This window comes from Polistes canadensis, unplaced genomic scaffold, assembly GCF_001313835.1.
Source record: "Polistes canadensis isolate GaletaPanama2010 unplaced genomic scaffold, ASM131383v1 scaffold_67, whole genome shotgun sequence".
In the NCBI taxonomy this organism is placed as follows: Eukaryota; Metazoa; Arthropoda; class Insecta; order Hymenoptera; family Vespidae; genus Polistes; species Polistes canadensis.
Window position 1 is genome coordinate 583975 of NW_014569614.1, and position 18803 is coordinate 602777.

The following is an 18803-nucleotide window of genomic DNA, read 5'->3' on the forward strand; positions in this document are numbered from 1 at the left end:
ATAAATCCCTAATTTTTACGCGTTCTTATAGTATTTCAGCAATCAACGTTAATACTGATCTGTCCAAAATTCTTCAAAAGAAAAAAAATTCTATTTCTTATAATCAAAGACTTTTCTTTATATATATCTTTTTTGTTAAAGAGGAAGAGATTAACACATGCTTTTTTATCATGACATTAGATTAAATTTGATCATTCGAGGAAAGATAAAGAAGAAAAAAGAAAATAATGAATGAAAGAGAGAAGGACAAACAGCGAATAATAAGAAAGAACTAAAAAAAAAAAAAAATTTACAATAAAAAAGAAATAAAGAAAGAGATAAAGGATCTCGTTGGCCTCGAGGCGATCTCGTCTAAGACGTGCGGAGCAGCGTTCTGTTGGTGATGATGATAATGATGGTGGTGTGGTATAGTCTCTCTACGACGACAAAGTGAAAGTAAGATTTTGCTTTCTATTCGTTCTCGCACGGAGCAGTGAGGGCTGCACCGTGGTCGCGATCGTGTGTGTTTAGAGAACAATGTGCGCGTTCTCCGTTACGAATACCTGAGAAAACAAAAAGAGAAAAAAAAAACAAGAAGAAAAAACTTTATCCCATTAATAAAGTCGAAATTGAACAGGCAAGTAAACTAGCCAATTGTTGGGGGATGCAATCATGATAGTTACATTAATTTTATATTGAAAACGGGAAGTTGAAAGAGTTCAAAAAAAAGTCTGAAAAAGAATTTAATGGGATTCAAGTTTGGTTGATGAAAATGTCGCAGCACGTAGGAGGAATTCCATCATGCCTCTTCCTCTTCGTAATCTTCTTTCTTGTTGGTACCTATTGTCAACAAGGTAAGCAAATTTCAGAGATTTATATATAATATTTATTTAATTTAATTTAATTTAATTTAATTATAAACTCCACTAATAAAATATATATTCAAACATTTCAATTGATTCAGCCATTGATCTATCGATCCAATTATCCCGTTAAATTAAATACACACATGTACAGGTGTTTTCTTTTTAACAGAATAATTATAAATGGCGTTTGAAGTATGATATTGCGTTAAAAGAAATAGCTATGGAGTTAGGTTTTTTCTCAAGGTTGGGAAAGTCTTAGCGCACATGCATTCTTTATGGTGAATCGAATGAAGAAACGAATAAAGGCAAAAGCGTGAACGAGATCTCTAGCAGCGAAAGTAAATGCATTTAGTATGCGCGTGTATGCGTTAGGTCAGCGTGAAACATACAAATGAGAAGAAGAGAAATAAAAAGAGAATCCAGATTCTGTTAAAGAAAACAAAGGGTTTTAGTTGTGTGAAACACCTTTGGTAATACAAGGAACGATCGACGACCGATCGAAGGACGATCGAAAGGAGAACGGTTACCGTTGTTAACACTCCTGCATATGCACATATATATGTACGAGTATACATAATTTCATTCTTTAAGCTTAGCACGATTCCTCGCTCCTTTTCTGTCTAAAAACCGTTCCGTTATAATTCAACTCCTTGCCTTTTTCTCTTCTCTCTTTCTTTCTTTCTTTGTATTCCAAAGTTGTATTATTAAGTATTCTACTCGCTAGGAAATCAATTTTCTATTCGACCATTTGAGGGGAAGAAAGTCGAGACAAACACATTGCGTGTACAACAAAGATAATTTACTACTCGATCGTGTGCCTACCCTTTTCCAATTTCTTTAATAGTTACACGGTTACATAGTTCGATTACATCGTCCTATTGCAATCGGTACGTTCCGCTTTTGTTATTTATTCCGATATACGCATTGTTTTATTATTACTATTATTACTATTATTACTAACATTATTATTATATATCGTATATAAGTATATAGTGTGTAATAGTAATAACGATACAAGGCCATGGAACAATTTCCCTACAGTTACGAAGGCAAACGAGATTATATCGTATAGGGTGAATCAATTGAACATTTAATTGTTTTTAAATTACGAGGAATTATTTTACATCATTTATTTTACATAGCTTTGATCAATGTTCTTTTGGTTTTCTTTTTTTAATTAAATTAGAGTAATTTACACGATAGAATACATGTAATAGATAAGCACATGCAAGCATTAAAGTCTCTACGTGAGCGTTGAAATCTCCATATCGTTCCGTTCTCTAACATCTGTTTCACGAGTAATGCGGTTGCATTAGAACGGATTTAGGTTTCATCGAAAGAATTCGAGATCGATAGATCGTGCTTCCGTTAAAGAATGCATGAAAAAATAGCGAAATTAATTATTTTACTTGATAGTTGTGTCAATAAAAATTTGATTGGAAACATTTAAATTGTGATAAATATATTTAAAAATATATATCACGTTATTTATTACTTAAACAAAAATTTCTATTATTTCATTACACTTTTAGAAACTTCTCAGGCACGATACAAGTTCTCACAACTCATACCAACTAACTCGGTTTACGAACATCGAGAAAGTGATGTACCTTCCGAATGGAAGAAAAAAAATGATACATCATCGTTGCTTCGTTCGTTGGAAGAAAATAACGTCATGGATACGTCACGGTTGAATTCAAAAGAGAATATTGAAGAAATAGAAGAAGATGAGGAAGAAGAAGAAAGAGAAAAAGAAGAAGATGATGATGATGATGTTGCTGATGAATGTGATTACGAAACTTATGCTAAATCGGAAATTCCTGATCGTATTAAAGACACATCGAAATGTAAGCAACCGATACACGAACATAATCCACTTCCAAATGTCGATAATCTTCATAATTCGAAGAATCAAGAATACGTCGAAGATCATTCGACGAATCAATATGATTCATATTATTATGAGGATTATGATAACAATAATCGATCGCAATACAAAACCATAGGTAAATGTAGATTCAAATTATTATATAATAATTTATACATTGATTTAATTAACATTTACATTTTAATTCTTTATTAATATCTACAGACGCAGAAACCGTCGATTATGCGGAATTCGAAACGCACGATGATACGACTACCGAAAAATCTTTGGCAGGATTAAATAATCATCATGATCAACAAAATGATCATTCTTATTCCGAAGAAGAATATTTATACGAGGACAAAGAAGAGGATGATTCGATTCCTACGACAAACAAAAATGTTAAAGAAGTTACTTCGATGGAGGGTAGCAAGAAAAATTATGCTTTTGCAGAACCACCGAAAGGGTCATCCTTATTTCAGGATGCTGATGAATTAGAGAGTCCGATTTTGATCGGTGAAGCTATTGTATCCGTAGTGACAACAAAAAGTGTAGTTAATGGAACGATTTCTATACCAACTAGTACACCAACGCCAATGACTACCGAACAAGTAGCACCACCACCTTCGCTGACCAAAGACAAATCTAACGATGATCGATTATTAGAAAGTACTACGACTGAGGATTCCAGAGTATTGGCATTTGTACAAACCAGTCGTAGCATATTCGGTGCACGTGTTCTATCATTTCCGGTGGTAGATCAAGTCGTAAGAATAAACAACGAGGCTGCACCCGTAACTCCGATAAAAAAGACATTTCCACCTCCAGAATCAACGGAAAGCATCATCGATAAACTTGACAGAGTGCAATCTGAATTATCAAGTGGTTTTCTCGTTGGTGGCTTTAGGACAGCTGGCAATGCATTGCAGTTGGATGTTTTAAATGACAGAGATCGTACCAATCGTCGTAAATATGTTACATCTACGAGTAATATCAATAGTACTACTACTAATAAAATTCCAATTATTAGTAAATTTGTACCTAGAAGATACAATGACAAGAGGTTTGATCGTACCAACGTCAATAATTCTGAAGGATTTTTAAATGATTCGGATTCCAATGGGATGACTCCTAGCACGGCACGAACGAAGATAGCTTTCAAGTTAGAAAATTATATTAATTTTTATATTTTCTCATTTATTTCGTATGTTTATTACCGTAATAATAATTTCTTTTAGATGGCCATCTGGAAAAACAACGACACCATTAAATTCCGACGAAATAAAGTCTACGACTCAGGCTAGCACAGCTTCAACTAAAAAAATTAACACACAAATCATTTTTCAAGATGTCAAATCTTTCCTACCACCTGGATTTAAATTATCCAAAGAAGATAAACAGGAAGTAACAGAGCGTAGTGTTTTGAGTGATATCTTTGCTAAATCAAAGATCGATGTTTCCAAACTTTTACCACCTGATTATAATAAAAAAAAGAACAATGATGTATTCACGACACAAGTAACAACACCGATTGTCGATTCATCGAACAATTTTACTACAGAAAAAATTTCCATTCAAAATCTCTTTGCCAATGCAAAGTTCGACGTGGCTGCTTTATTACCACGTGATTACAAAGAAAAAGCAACAAATTCATCAGAGACGAAGGGAAGTGAAACTGTTGATTCCAATAATGACAATTCTACTTCAACTAGCTCTGAACCGACCACAGCTAAAGCTGCCGGTGGTTTGAAAATTGTTTTTCCTAGCAGACCAGGTGGACGAAAGCATGGTCATAAAATTACAACTCCTCAGAGTCATCGAGTTGATGGGCTTCCTGCGATTACTCCGCGTATACAGAAAGGATGGCCAACTAGGTAAATATCTATTAATTTATAGGTAAAATTACAATTATCTAAATTGCATGTTCATTTCTAGAGCTACCACTGAATTTACTGGCTGGCCAACTCCATCAACAACGCCTATTTCAATCGAAAAACTCTTGGAGGTTGCAAGAACGGCAACAGATACCTCTGTGAACATGTCAGTCGTCGAAACTACAAGTGCAGTTTCGATAACGTCTACGACAACTACAACAACTACGACACCCAGATCAACGACTATTGGAATATGCGAGGAAGAGTGTGAAGTTGCTGGTACTATACGAATAATTGGTAGTACAACTTGGGTCCCTGAATTACTGGATCGTAACACTCAAGAATGGCAGCAACTTGCTAACGAAATTGAAAGAGATGTAAATTTTAATTAATCACCTTCGTCTGTAAAATAATGTGTATGCCAATATTTTTGTATAACTTTGATATCTTTTTTTAGATGAATTTCGTTTTCTCAAAGTCTACCGTTTTAATGAATTGGTACAAGAAGATAAGAATCGATTCGTTCAGGTATATAATCATAAATATAAATCTTAAAAAGCATATTTAATTTTAATTAAAATAATTTGTCTAATTCTTCAGTCCAGGTAGTATTCTAGTAGACTTTTTCATTGAACTCATAAACCTACCACAAAGGATCAATACGCAAGAATTGAAAGTAATATTTCATGATTCTTTGAGAACATATAATTCGAGTCGTTGGAATGAGACTAAAATGAAAGGAGATATGAAGTTGGGTGCATTTACGATTGATCCTAAATCTACTGATTTTGTAGGTAAGTGAAGTATCAGGTATAATTCTTATACAAGTTGTTACATTGCATTATTTTTTGTTTTAGTAATACCTAAAGTTCCTTTCTCTAATATTATTGAAAACGAGGATAGATTAATACCTCAGTGGGCAGTCGTTATGATAGTTATTGGTATTGGAGGATTATTATTCATTATCATTTTCGGTGTTTCTGTGGTAAATATAATAATTAATTAATAATTTAATATAACAATTATTTCAAAGTTCATTATATGATAAAAGTAATCTTGAAAATTTTAGTTGGTAAATCGTCAAAATGGTTCAAAATTGAAACCTACTGTGTCTACAATTTATGAAGATGGAATTAGGAAAAATATACTGGGAGGTTCGCATGCAACCTCGTTGAACAGATCTAACGATTACCCGAAACAAGTACATACTATATGGACTGATCCAGATGTATCGTGGAACGATAAATCATTTGAATCTGCATCTAGCAAGGTATACTTATAAAATTATTTTCATGTAAAATATATTGTGCACGTAAACATGTATGTAATGAGTGTTGTCTGTCATCAGGAGCACATCAGCGGCAAAGTTAATTTACAGACTTGACCACTAGATGAGGTTCCATGACATGAGTCGATAAAGAGATCTACATATTTTTCGCAAAGATAATTGTTTAAGTAATTATTTTTTTTTTATATGTTTTACAGGTATTAGTCGATAGATCATTTCAAGAAGGTAAGAAATATAATCTTCACGACAGTTGGCGATCTGAATGGAACGGATATTATTCTAATCCATCACACGGAAATAATAAATATGGTTATAATAATAATAATAATCATCATCATCAGCATCATCATCATCAACAACAACAACAACATCCAGATTATGATACGAATTTTTAACATTGATAACACTAAATTGTTATCTCTGTAATTTTTAAGTTAATTTATTCGTATATGTACAGTAAGTATTTAAAATCGTATACCGTTACGCTTATTAAATTTTTGCTTGAAAATTGTTGATACAGTATGTTTAAAATGAAAAAAATCTAGAAATAAATACATTAGTATACGTTTATTACGTATTTAATGAGTTTTAATTAAAAGGATTAATTATAACAAGTTTAATATCCGTTAAAGTAAGAATAATACAAAATACACTTGTTTAAAAAATACATATCTATTAATATACTTTGAATATTAAACAATTTCGATTTGATATTTTATTGTATGAAAATTTTCAACTGAAAGTCATCACTGACTAGAAATGTTAAAATAAATATGCATTTTCGTTAAAATAATAATAAAATATATGTAGAGTGTATAAAAGTACTGGACATACCTTAAAAAACTATTAATTAATCGAAGGAAATGTGTATTATTGTTTAAAAGCACGGAGTGTATGTACGATGCACCATCCTCTTCGAAATCCACCGTTAGACTGGTTCATTGTCCTCTGTGAGATTCGCTTTTATTGAATGTTGTTTATATGACTTTCCTTATATGGTACACATAGATAACATAAATATAATATTCGTAATAAATAGAATTTTCTTTTAAGCCAGTCTAACGGTGGACTCCGAGGGGGAACAGTACGTAGAACTTACACACCGTATTTCTAGAATAAAATATATATTTTTTTTGAATTAATTAACAATCATTTAAGATATATCGAACATTCTAATGTTCTCTACTTATATTTTTGATATTTTTAACGTTTTTGGCCATTGACTGATGCAACCTCTGACGAAAATTTTTTAATTGTTTTTATCCTAAAAAATACTATATCAATAGTTTTCAAGCAAAAATCTAATAAGCGTAACGGTGTACGATTTTAAGTAACACTCACTGTATTTTTTTTGGACGATCATTGGCTTCGGTGTTTAGGTATAATCGATATAATGCAATACACGTTAAAATAAACAAGAATTACGAATTTATACAAGAAGAACATATAAAAGAAAAAGAAAAAAAATGATTAACATTATTTTAAAAAGTTTAAAAAGTTTAAAAACATTTTTTCTTTTTATATGTACTGCGATTAATATTAACACAAAAGATATAACCGTAAAATATAATTAAAAGAATTAAATTCGTTTACTCTAGTCAAGAAATATAAAATAATACGTTATCTTAATTTTTGTAACTATTAAAATAATTTGAAAAATGAGGTATATGCTTTATCTTAAAGTATAAAAAAATTCTTAAACAAAAATCACATATTTCTTACATTCCATTCGATAGACAATACTTACGAAATACCTAATCTTTATTATATGTGGAATAATAAAGAATCAGAAAAGAGAGAGGTAGTAATGGAAGTAAAGATGAGGAACCTTATTTATTTTGCAAACGATGGCCACAATCTATCTGGTAATGATAGACTCATAAATGTTGAATTCTTTGATTCTTTTCGTGTTTCTATTTGGTGTCGAAGTAAGCATAAGAGCTTTTGATATAAAAACGATCGCCTAGACAACACATAAAGAAGAATTATAAATAATTTGCTATTATTTCTCATAAAATAAAATAGAGAAATATATTATTGAAACAATTACCTATTAGCAGGTTTACAAATCGTCAAATGATCCTGTGGAATTTCAAAAAATTCTCCTACTCCAGGATCTGCGAAAAAATAATTTGTTTATATAAGAAATGTTAAAGAAATGTTTTTTCTTTACATTTATTATAGTTTAAAAAAACTCACCTGCTGAGTCAGGTGTGACAAATTGGAATGAAAGTTTTAAAGCAGTTACCAGGGTAGATTTAGTTTCACTGAAACTCACTATATTCATAGGATAATCTTTTAACATCTCAAGAAAATCTTTGTGCAATCCAAGAAGATGCGGTGATTCTGTAGAATATAAAATACAACGTATAAAAATTAACTGCTATGCTCTTTTATATGTAATATTTATATTGTTCTTAAAATAGTTATTTATAGATATATACATACCTTCTCGTAATTCCTGCACCTCTATAGATGGCCATACAAGCATTTGTGTTGCTTGCGTTAATGCAGCTATGTGCGAACCGCGATGCGGAGTACTATAAAATACTATGCCGCGTGTATTTTTACATATATTATGTTTATCTCCAGTTTTCCATTCTATAAGTTACGATAAATGAATATTTGCTTATTTATTCTTTATTTTTATTCACTACTGACCTTCGACGAGCATTTTTTTAACTAACAAACCACCCATTGAATGACACACCCATATTATTGGTCGTTTTCCAACATCTGCTATCAATAATTTATTAATATATTCATTACTTCTATCGCTGATGGTACTCCTAGAAAAAAATAAGTAAAGTAAAAAACATTTAAATATATTTATATATAAAGATATTTCATTATTATTTACTTCAAGCTCTCTATTGGACACAAAGGCGTCCACATTGATAAATTGGTGTCATAATTAACACCGAGTATTCGAAGATATGGTACATCCCGAGGCAACCAATCCATCGGCCAACATTGTGTTCTACAAATTTTATCTTGCTCCGAATTTTTCATGCAAGCGTCGTCCCTACAAATTTTTATTTTTAAATAAAAATGACTATATGATGATCGATATATATTAAAGTATATTACCCTTTACAAGTAAATGGACCAGTTGCTTGATAATTAACATTAATAGGACAATCATCGAGTATCACCTCGTAATCTCTGCCTAATTTTTTCCATGCACGCATTTGCAAATCGTAAGCCAAATCTTTGAAAAATTCTTGTGGATAATCTTTGATCAATGCAGAGAGTTCACTGCTCTGATTTTCTATGTTAATAGGATCTATAATTATTGCATAAAAAAATCATCCATATTACGTAAATTGACATACAATATATTTTTCTTTTTAAATTAATTATCCATACCAGTGACAGACCTTCGCATTTAATTGCATCATCTTTAATAATGTCTCTCTGTCTCCACGTTATAAATACACCGCCAAGCAAACCATGTAAAAATACAACGTCCAGTTTCGATGGTGTGTCAGTTCTATGCAATGGATGAAGAAGGTATACGTGTCTGGGATATTTAATATGCTTATTTTTATCTATGTCTAAGTTTGCTAATGCACATCCTGCAGGTACCGATAATCTTATGTCTTTGTTCTTAGACCATGCTACTAATATACCAAACCATCCTAAAAATAATTAATTATATTTGATGTTATTATCAGTGATTAAAAAAATATATATTTTGTATATTTTAATAACGTCCAACCTGATCGGAAAAAATCATCTAAATATTCTGTGTGAAGCGATATATTAGAAAGTATGTTGGCAAGAATTGTACACATTTCGATATTATTGCTGAAGATTTTGTAAATTAACATTAGTATCTCCAGACCACCAGCATTCACAATATCTTTAAAAAAGAAATACACGTATTAGAAGAATATAGTAAACCAAAAATGTAGATTATTTACTGAGATTAATCAATTGATTAAATTCTTTATACCTTTACTATATTGTTCGAGGGAAGAATGATGATAAATTGCTTGGACACAGTTTTGAAGTAATTCTTCATTCCATATTATTGTCGGAGGAACTGCTAAACCCATACTTGTTAAATCATGTTCAAACATTAAACCATCCTACGACATATTATATATTTCATTATAGATTTATTATTCTTATTTTAAATTTGAAACTTTTACCTACCCTAAATAAATTTCCAAACTTTTTATAAAGAAATTGTGTCAGACATGGATGTAATTTGTCGCACAATGAATTTAAATGTAACAACATGTTATGCACTTTCTCAATGACATCCTGTAAAAATAATTTATATTAGATATTAATTATAAGTGTTTATGCAAGCTATGTACAAAAAATATTACTGGTTTTAGTAGCCCATGTTAAGCTAATATTATATACAATTTACATACATGCAATTTATATTCCATATGAAAATAAGGTGGTACTAAGAAAAAGCGTTGATCAACATTGGGTGTACGTGCAAGAGCAATAGCTGTCCTAGCATCTAACATCTGTGCCATATTTCGATAATGCCAATCTAAAAATCATTTTAATATTATATCAATTTTTCTTGATAAAATATTAATATTTCTTGCTTATTATTCACCGATGCTACTTATACACTGATTTATATTATTTAATCTATGTTATTAACGTTTATCTACCTTCTAAATCACTTAAAAAACATAAAGCTGTCGCAGCCCTTATTCTTTCATGTTCATCACCAAAACGAGCAACGTTTAACAATCTATAAGCTAATTTTTGATTTAACATTTTCCATCTCTCCGCTATAATATCAACCATGATGGTTACAATATTAGTTACATTATAATTAAATCTAGCTATGACATTTGTTATATCGTGATTAACTGCTGATTGTCTTTCTGACACATATTGATTTTTCTCATTGTGAAATGTAAATATATCTAAAATGAAATATTACAGTATAATAATTGATAGAAATTTATTAAATGTCCAATTGTTACCTTTATATTGAGGTTTATCTACGTATATATATGATTTATGTGCTTTCTCTAAATTAAGAATATCTGTTGTTACAGTTGTTCGAAGGATCTTTGATGTCTGTCGCAGTTGATATAAAAACCAGCAGCCTCTATATAAAACATGTATAAATATAATTAATAACATTTAATTATTTCATAACATGTTAACTTAACCTATAGACAGTCAAAAATACATACCCTATAAACACCATGCAGGTACCACTTGACTTTAAATAATATAAACATTTTTTGTAAGTTCTTACACGCATTTTACTAAAATAATTATTAAATCTAATATTTTTTAAATATTATTCCAAGAGATTGAATAGGTAATGGTATTTTCAGTTTGGTATCGTTGATTATAAATTTTCGAAGTTATACCTGTGTAATAAAACAGACAAATAATTAGTAATATAAAATGTAGTATATATGTTATAAATCAAAATAATCAAGTCACTATTATGATTTAAAATTGATACTGTACGTCCAATTAATATTCTTGCAAATAATTAGAATAAACAAAATAGTATTAGTAAAATTAACCTTAACGTTAATGTAAGTAAATATAAAAGTTCATAATTCGGTGGTGCAATGAATGACGTGTCCAAATTCCATTCTGTTTTGGGATGTGTCATTTTATTTACGTGCATGTAGTGTGTAAGCATACATAGATGTAATGCAATATGTTATTTTTTCTTTTTTAGAGATGATGTATAAATAATTGTTACGATATGGCACCACTCACAGATTTATTGTCATGTAGTATTATTGGTAAGTTTTTAATATAATGTGCATGAACATATATGCAAGATTTTTAATATTTATAATTTAAGTAAATTATTTTTGTAGAAAAAGACCATAATGGAGATATACTTTGGACATGGTCATATCCTACAGTTTCAGAATCACAAAAAACTATTGTCAAAAGAAAATGTAATTTAGGACTTGAACATAACTCTCCACAAACATTTATTTGGGCCCGACATGGTCAAACATGGTTTTATTTACATTGTAGTGAAGTATTCGATTCTGACAGATTACCCAAGGTACAAAAATAAAAAAATATGTAGACATACATTAAAAATGTATGATAAATCGATGGATTATTTAATTTTTTAGGTTAAACAATTTGCATTAGTTTTATTCGCAAAAGACTTCAATCCACAAAAATATGAAGTACTCTCACGCGTTTTCAGTAAAATGTATTGCAAGACTGGTAAGCCTACTGAGATTTTACAGTTATATCTTTCGGTCTTTACTAAGGGATCATGCTCAACACAAGAGAATGGAACTTTTGTGTCCGATGATTTTAGCAGTCGTACGACAATTAATACCAATGTTAGGGAATTAATAAAAACGTTTGAATTAGAAACGATTTTAATATATACCGCTCTATTGTTAAAGAGAAGAATTGTAATTTATCATCACAGTTTAGAACAATTGCTTAAATGGATGAAAACTTTTCCTGCTTTAATGAAACATCGTAAAGTTGAAGAAAATTTATTTCCATGGATTGAGCTGGTTAATGACGAGATACTTGATTTAAAGGTATATGCGATGAAAAAGATTATTGTTTTTTAATGATTTAAATATTGAAAATAAATAAAATGACTTTACAGAAGCAATCATACTATGTAGCTGGATGTAGAAACAGTGCAATTTCTGCAAGGACAGATCTATACGATTTATTAGTTAATATACCAGCCAGAGAAATTACTGTTGCTCCACATGCAAAAGGTAGAGAGCAAATTACTTTAAATTTCTTTTTACAATAGAATTGTATTGTAATTTTTGTTTCGCAGAGAGTTTAACAATGACAAAAACGCATAAGGAAATAGCATTGTTTATGGTACAGTTATGCGAAAATCAAAGCTGTACAGAATTACAAATAATATCTGAGATCAATGAGAAAACAAAAGATTTGTTAAATCAATTAACGTCTTTAGCTACCACTGAAACACCAGATGGAAAAAAAATGGTCTCTATTCAGGCATTCAAAGAAAAAGATTTACCACAAGCTGTCGAAAGCTTTTTAATTAATCTAGCAATCGCTGAAAATTTATTTATGTTGTAAAATATATTTTTTGTATCCGAGTTATGTGGACTTGTTGCGCAATCGTTCGAATAGAATGAACAAATTCCTAATGCAACTATTAAATACAATAAATGTTATAACTTACGCGCGGATGGTGGATGTTCCGTTTAAAACGAAGAAGTATTTAGAAATTATAATGATTTTCCAAGGATATCGAAATAAATTATCTAACAATAAAACTATTAATACGAAGGATGCAGTTTTGCTTTGTTCACTTACTTTGTTTAATTGCGCGCCTACATTTTAGTTTTAATAGCCCGCGATAATTTGAAATTCTTTGACAAAGATGACGCGCTTTGATAACGCGCGAAGATTTGAAATTGTTAGAAATGAATAGCGTTTTACGCATGCGTATAATATTATGTTGAATTTTTTTTCTAAATTAATTGATAATTAAACAAATTGATAGCCACTGCGATCGGAGACAAAGTTTATAATAAACAAGGATTAATAATATATTTTTTAATCAAAGACTTATTACACAAGCACTTTTAGTATACAAGATTTATACGCATAATTCAGTTGTTATGAACGAACTCGTATTTGTTATTTATTCCAAATATTTTATGCGTATTTCTCTGGATACACACTCATATATTTACAAAAATATATAAAATATATTAATATCTAAAACATTTCCAACAGACATATATAGAAACGTTTTCTATCATGTAAATATTCGAAGTGCAGTAATAGTAAACAATTTATAGTTATATTATTTTTTAATTTAAAAACAATTTTTTAGATAGTGTCGCCTGCTTACTAATATTTCATAATACTGACGAAAATGATGATCGATCAATCATATAAATAACAAGAATAATAATTAATTAATGATAGTAAATTAAAGATTCTAATTATATTATCGAATTGAAACTGTTAATTGCTGTTTATCACTTTCAATCAGTTTTTAATATTGTCTTCCTATCATTTCTTTTTTTTTCTAGTAATGAAGACAGATCAAAAACTGGTTATAGAAATCCTTCTATTAAAAACGTTTCTTTTAACGACCATCTCTGAAGAACTTTCAAAAAGAACTTCTATGAAAAAGTTAAATTAATTTCTGGAGAGTTTCGATGATTCCTTATTTCCAGTGACTTGTTCAAGTTCAAGACCGTCGTATTCAGTACCTCCGGCATTATCATAATACGCATAATCATAATCATTCTTTTTTCCTGACTTTGGGCGAACAGTTGTACTGCTGATAAATCTGGTAGTGGATGTGAAAGGTCTAGCCGAACCGCTGACGTAAGTGCTACTTCGAGGAGTAGTATTTATTGACGATGGCTTTTGTGTATTACTATTGAAACTGCTTGGATTATACGTGGTAGCACTAGCTTGTCTCCTGCTGAAAAGAGAAAGTTTGAATAATGTAATCAAACGAGATGACATCAATAAAAATACATATTCTTTAATTGTATAATAAATAGAGGCACGTGTAAACCTACCTAGGAACTGGCGTCGTAGATCTAGATGTCTCAGCCAAATGATTTATACTAGCAGGACTGAAACCTATACCTACTGAAGCTCTTCCAAAATCATAATTATCTGTACTGGTTTCAACGTAATATTTGTTACTGTTTGAGCTTTCGTAATTGTTGTACTGCGTAACCTTTTTTGACGTTTTCGTGCTGTCATAATGTTGAGTAGAAGATTTGATTGCCTGATCGTTCTTTTCATAATACTGATTGTTATCAGATGATTGTTGACTGTTGTAGCGATCGTTGCTGCGAGGAACCGATTGAGCTGGACTGTTGTCAGTGTGAACATATTTCTTCGTAGGTGGACTATAAGTAGTTGGAGCATAACTGTTTCCGGCATAATTTGTGAAGTATTTCGAAGTGGTCTGACTTATTTCTGATGTAGTGGAACCATGTCCATTTCTGTATTGTTCGTTGGCACTGCTGTAATTATTGTCATAGACTGTAGGAGCGATGGTTGTTGATTGACGGTATCCTCCACCATTACCGTTACCACGTTGAACGTTATAATTTTTCTGATAATTTGTATAATCACTCGTCTGATAATTCGTGCTAGGCAATACAGTACTGGACTGGGTGAACTGTCCAACATTATAGGGTTGATATCCATTTCTGTTGCCATTACTATTGTAATTTGTAGTCCTTAATGTAGTACTAGGTGTATAAGACCCTGAATTATCCTGATTATAATTGTTGTTCGTGTTGTAAGTATTATAAACCGTTGACCTGGCGGTAGAACTCGATGGTTGGTAACTGCTGTAAGAATCTTGGAAATTCGTATTGGGTCGATAAGTCGAGGACGCGGTTACGGTATATTTTTGAATATTTTGATTTCTGTTATAGTTCTCTTGAGGTCTACTCGTGGAAGATGAACCGGAACTAGTTGATCGTTGATTGTAATTGTTGTTGCCAAAATTTCCATTATAATTATTCTGACTATTGTAAGTTGGTGGTACAGCCGTGCTCGATATAGGATAATCATTAGTGTTTCCGTTGTATGGTTGCTTCCTACTCACCTTCCTAATACCTGTTTTCTTTTTCTCTGTGGTCACTGTTTCATCTTTGTAAGATCTTTCGTTATCATAATTATCTTCCTTATTTGTTCTTTGATTGTAAAAACCAACTTTGCTGCTACCATGTAGAACTTCTCGATTATTGTTATTATTATTGGTGTTATAATTAGTAGAAGAAACTCTACTAAGTGCGTTTGCTGATGAACGCACTGGATCATTACTTTCACTTCGTTGAAGATTATCCTGAGGTTCATCATCGGTGCGTATCGTATCGTAATGCGGAGACTCCAATCCTGAACCAAGTCTGTATAAATCAAAGTTATCGCTAGCGTAATAAAGAGTAGCAGCTTCACAGTCTACGTCATACCAATCAGCGCATGTTTGACTCTCCTGATCGAAAGCAGTATCATTGGGACACAGGAATCTGAACAAAATGCATAATTTTATTTAAATGTTCAAAAAAAAAAAAAAAAATAAAATGATAACAAAACTCACTTGTAATCCTGAATACTACCAGATACAGAAACGCAAACGTGAAATACTTGGCAATCGGTTTCAGGATCAGCATAATAACTTCCAACAATTTTATTGCGACACGTAAAGGCCGTTTCCGGCATGTATTGCTGAGAATATCTTGGTGGAGGTCGTTGAAGAGCCAAAGTTGTGCTCCATAATATAACCACTGAAATCCGATGAAAGATTGATTAACTAAACGCATCCATTTTTTAAAGTTTATATTCATTGTTAAATATGTTAAATTGTTTTTTATTCGTAAAAAGATTAACGACAAGATAGTTTCAACCGGATGCATATGTATCCTTCCACTTGTAGAGTTAGAAAACACAAGTATCCAAGCACGCACGATCGTGATATTAAACGGCTGGCTAATTTTCCGTCCTCGTTATTAATGGGAACAAATTTTATATATGGTAAAACATTTTTATGAAAACTTTAGCTTGTACAATAATTTATAACAAGACAATGAGTCTCAATTAATATCAATACAAATTGTCACGACAAATTATAAATTAAATATCCTATAAATATATAAATAACGAATAAATGGTCTAGAAGAAAAATATAAAGTGATCAAAATATTTTTGAGAACTTAGAACGTACCCGATAATACTAGAAGACATGGTTCTAAAGACTTCATGATCGTTTTAGTTGAACTCTTGTATTAGGTGAAGATTTAAGCTGTCTAGGATCACCTTCGTGAAGGAACTCTTCAAGACGACTGAGGTCTTGCCAAGGAAGCTCTGTGACGTAGATGTGCGCAACTTTCTGAGAGGATGGGGTATCAGGGCCTGGAGGATGCTAGTAGTAGGGGCCTCAGGCCCAAGAGAGAATGTACGCGTATGTATATACGTACATAAGGGGGAAGAAGAAGAAAAAAGAGAAGAAGAAGACGTAACATAGTGTTACGTCATACTACGAAGCTTATCCACTAGGAATAGCACGAGCAGGGAGCTCATCTGCGCGATCAAAGCGCTCATTCTAAATGCGCGTTTCTGCCATTCTCTATAGTAAAGTATCATTTTTTTTCCTCCTTTTATTAATCGCTTGAAGCGGATATTATTGGATTTTATCGAATAAGAATGTCGAGACTTTCAGCAAGAAGATTCAATTTTGTTATTTTCATAAAAAAAAATGTTACATTGCAACTTGCACTTTGGTAAATGCATTTGAAATCATCGAAGTACAGATAGAGTGTAATTCAGTAGTCTAATCCTCATCTTAATAGAGATGTGTACCTTGGCAATTAACATCGTATTAGACTTCGAAAACTGAAAGACCACAGGGAATAAGACGACTCCGTGTATATACTTTGATTTGTGGTTACGTTTAGTGTCTAGGAAAGATCGAGGTCGTACCACGAGAATTGAAATTGTGCAATCCTAAGATCTGCTACGCATCCTGTAACATACCATCATCAATCCGATCTAAAGCGTTTAAGGAAAGAAGAAATAGATTTCTTTTTGGTATTTGAAAAACCTTGTTCGATAGTTGTTCTCTTTAGAAAACAAGATGATACATTTGTCGTCAAGCTTATCAATTTATATTTTTTTGTCATTCCCTTATTAACCATTAACACCATTAGAGATAGAAAGAGATATTGCGTAACGGTTACATGTTACTCATAACGGTTAATTAACGAGTAAGAGTATTATATTTTTCAATGACCGTCGAGACGTCTATTATACTTGGGATGAGCTCGACTCGAGGAATCTTCTCAGCCTTGGAGGGCGAAAGTTGTCTTTGAAGCAGGTCCCCCATCGTAGATGGTACGATATTTGCACTTACAACCGTCTACGTCTATTTACAAGTATCCATAGGTATCCTCTGACTTACACCAACATAAGCACTGACATAGTAGGTTTAATGTGTGGGTGTAAGGATTTCGATGAAGATTCTTTTAGGTCTTCGTGTCGCGGTATTTGCAAACGAGAATCGCCTTTATGGAGAAAGGAAGGTCTCTTCAATGATCACGAATAGCAGTTTTCAGTTGTTAGTCTGGTATTTTTTCGAGAATCCTTTAACTGATTATTAGAAGGATATCTGAGAAAGAAATAATCTTTTGTTAAAAATGTTATAGATGCATAGATTTTTGTTTTTTTTTTCTACAAATTTGATAAGGAATAAAAGTAATGTTAAGTTATAGTTAGTGAGTCGTGACAATTACCATAGCGACTCCTAATCGAATCCTTTGGGAGAAAGCTAGCAGTAAGGTCAGAGGTTTACGAAGTGTCTTCCCGCGATGAAATCTCTACCAATAGGGATAGCCGAGTTGAAAATCAACGTCGACCTCTCCTTGTCTCTTTGAACTTACGCTCTTCTTCTTATTTTTCTAGTCTAAGAGATATTGTTCTATTAATTAATATATGATTGGAAAAGAACTTGACTATTATCTCTTTTTCTCTTTTTTTTTTAATCACGAACGGATGCATGGTTATAGTGTCCCCAACAAAGTTTCTTGCTCAAGCGGATGCTAAAAAGGTGCTAAACGTATGCGAAATACATCGTACTTCCGTCAATTAATTTTGATTCGAGATATACGCGTATACATGTCAGTGTTGTGTAGCATCGTTTAATAAACGAGCAAGAGAGTTCCTATATTCCTCTCTGTCTTTTTTCCTTGGCTCATCTTCCATTAACACGGTGAAAGTGCAAGAATTTTCTTGGCCTTCCGTGTGTCACTTGAATGATGTTTACCGCAATAATATTTCTTCTCTCTAAGAGAAAAGGACAATTTTTGTTATCTTCTTTTTTCCTTTTACAGAGATAAATACGTAGGCGTGGTTCAATTTAATACTTTCCACAACAGTGCGCGCCTCTTTCAAGTGTAATTTGAACTTTG

The 18803-nt window shown here is 31.6% G+C and overlaps 4 protein-coding genes across 9 annotated transcripts; 2 read left to right on the top strand and 2 right to left on the bottom strand.

Annotated features, from left to right (window-relative positions):
* The first annotated feature begins 732 nt into the window (after positions 1 to 732).
* On the top strand, positions 733 to 7367 carry LOC106786187. The gene is made up of 10 exons (XM_014747314.1): positions 733 to 833; positions 2378 to 2851; positions 2938 to 3874; positions 3951 to 4586; positions 4648 to 4963; positions 5044 to 5114; positions 5187 to 5380; positions 5444 to 5571; positions 5656 to 5856; positions 6072 to 7367. The coding sequence occupies exons 1-10, from the start codon at positions 746 to 748 to the stop codon at positions 6267 to 6269; spliced, it is 3243 nt and encodes a 1080-aa protein (XP_014602800.1). The 5' UTR covers positions 733 to 745; the 3' UTR covers positions 6270 to 7367.
* Positions 743 to 11482, bottom strand: LOC106786188 (protein SERAC1-like). Of its 3 annotated transcripts, XM_014747318.1 has the most exons (17): positions 11400 to 11482; positions 11055 to 11237; positions 10839 to 10966; positions 10518 to 10778; positions 10263 to 10390; positions 10036 to 10146; positions 9833 to 9968; positions 9596 to 9739; positions 9255 to 9515; positions 8965 to 9160; positions 8735 to 8899; positions 8536 to 8663; positions 8323 to 8475; positions 8074 to 8220; positions 7925 to 7991; positions 7703 to 7837; positions 743 to 819 (listed from the first exon to the last, which is right to left on the bottom strand). In XM_014747318.1, the coding sequence occupies exons 2-16, from the start codon at positions 11123 to 11125 to the stop codon at positions 7708 to 7710; spliced, it is 2226 nt and encodes a 741-aa protein (XP_014602804.1). In that variant the 5' UTR covers positions 11126 to 11237; positions 11400 to 11482; the 3' UTR covers positions 743 to 819; positions 7703 to 7707. The 3 variants fall into 3 exon arrangements, with proteins under 3 accessions (XP_014602804.1, XP_014602802.1, XP_014602803.1); XM_014747316.1 differs by lacking the exon at positions 743 to 819 and having other exon boundaries at positions 7543 to 7837; XM_014747317.1 differs by lacking the exon at positions 743 to 819 and having other exon boundaries at positions 7543 to 7837; positions 11341 to 11423.
* Positions 11010 to 13140, top strand: LOC106786189 (protein FAM45A-like). 4 transcript variants are annotated; one of them, XM_014747320.1, is made up of 6 exons: positions 11010 to 11072; positions 11561 to 11627; positions 11706 to 11902; positions 11976 to 12404; positions 12476 to 12593; positions 12659 to 13140. In XM_014747320.1, the coding sequence occupies exons 2-6, from the start codon at positions 11588 to 11590 to the stop codon at positions 12928 to 12930; spliced, it is 1056 nt and encodes a 351-aa protein (XP_014602806.1). In that variant the 5' UTR covers positions 11010 to 11072; positions 11561 to 11587; the 3' UTR covers positions 12931 to 13140. The 4 variants fall into 4 exon arrangements, with proteins under 4 accessions (XP_014602806.1, XP_014602805.1, XP_014602808.1 ...); XM_014747319.1 differs by having other exon boundaries at positions 11017 to 11107; XM_014747322.1 differs by lacking the exon at positions 11010 to 11072 and adding an exon at positions 11394 to 11411.
* A 653-nt stretch (positions 13141 to 13793) lies between these two features.
* On the bottom strand, positions 13794 to 16601 carry LOC106786169 (probable serine/threonine-protein kinase clkA). The gene is made up of 4 exons (XM_014747279.1): positions 16565 to 16601; positions 15941 to 16127; positions 14400 to 15869; positions 13794 to 14296 (listed from the first exon to the last, which is right to left on the bottom strand). Exons 1-4 carry the CDS (start codon positions 16599 to 16601, stop codon positions 14008 to 14010), a joined length of 1983 nt encoding a protein of 660 aa, XP_014602765.1. The 3' UTR covers positions 13794 to 14007.
* Between the last annotated feature and the right edge of the window lie 2202 nt (positions 16602 to 18803).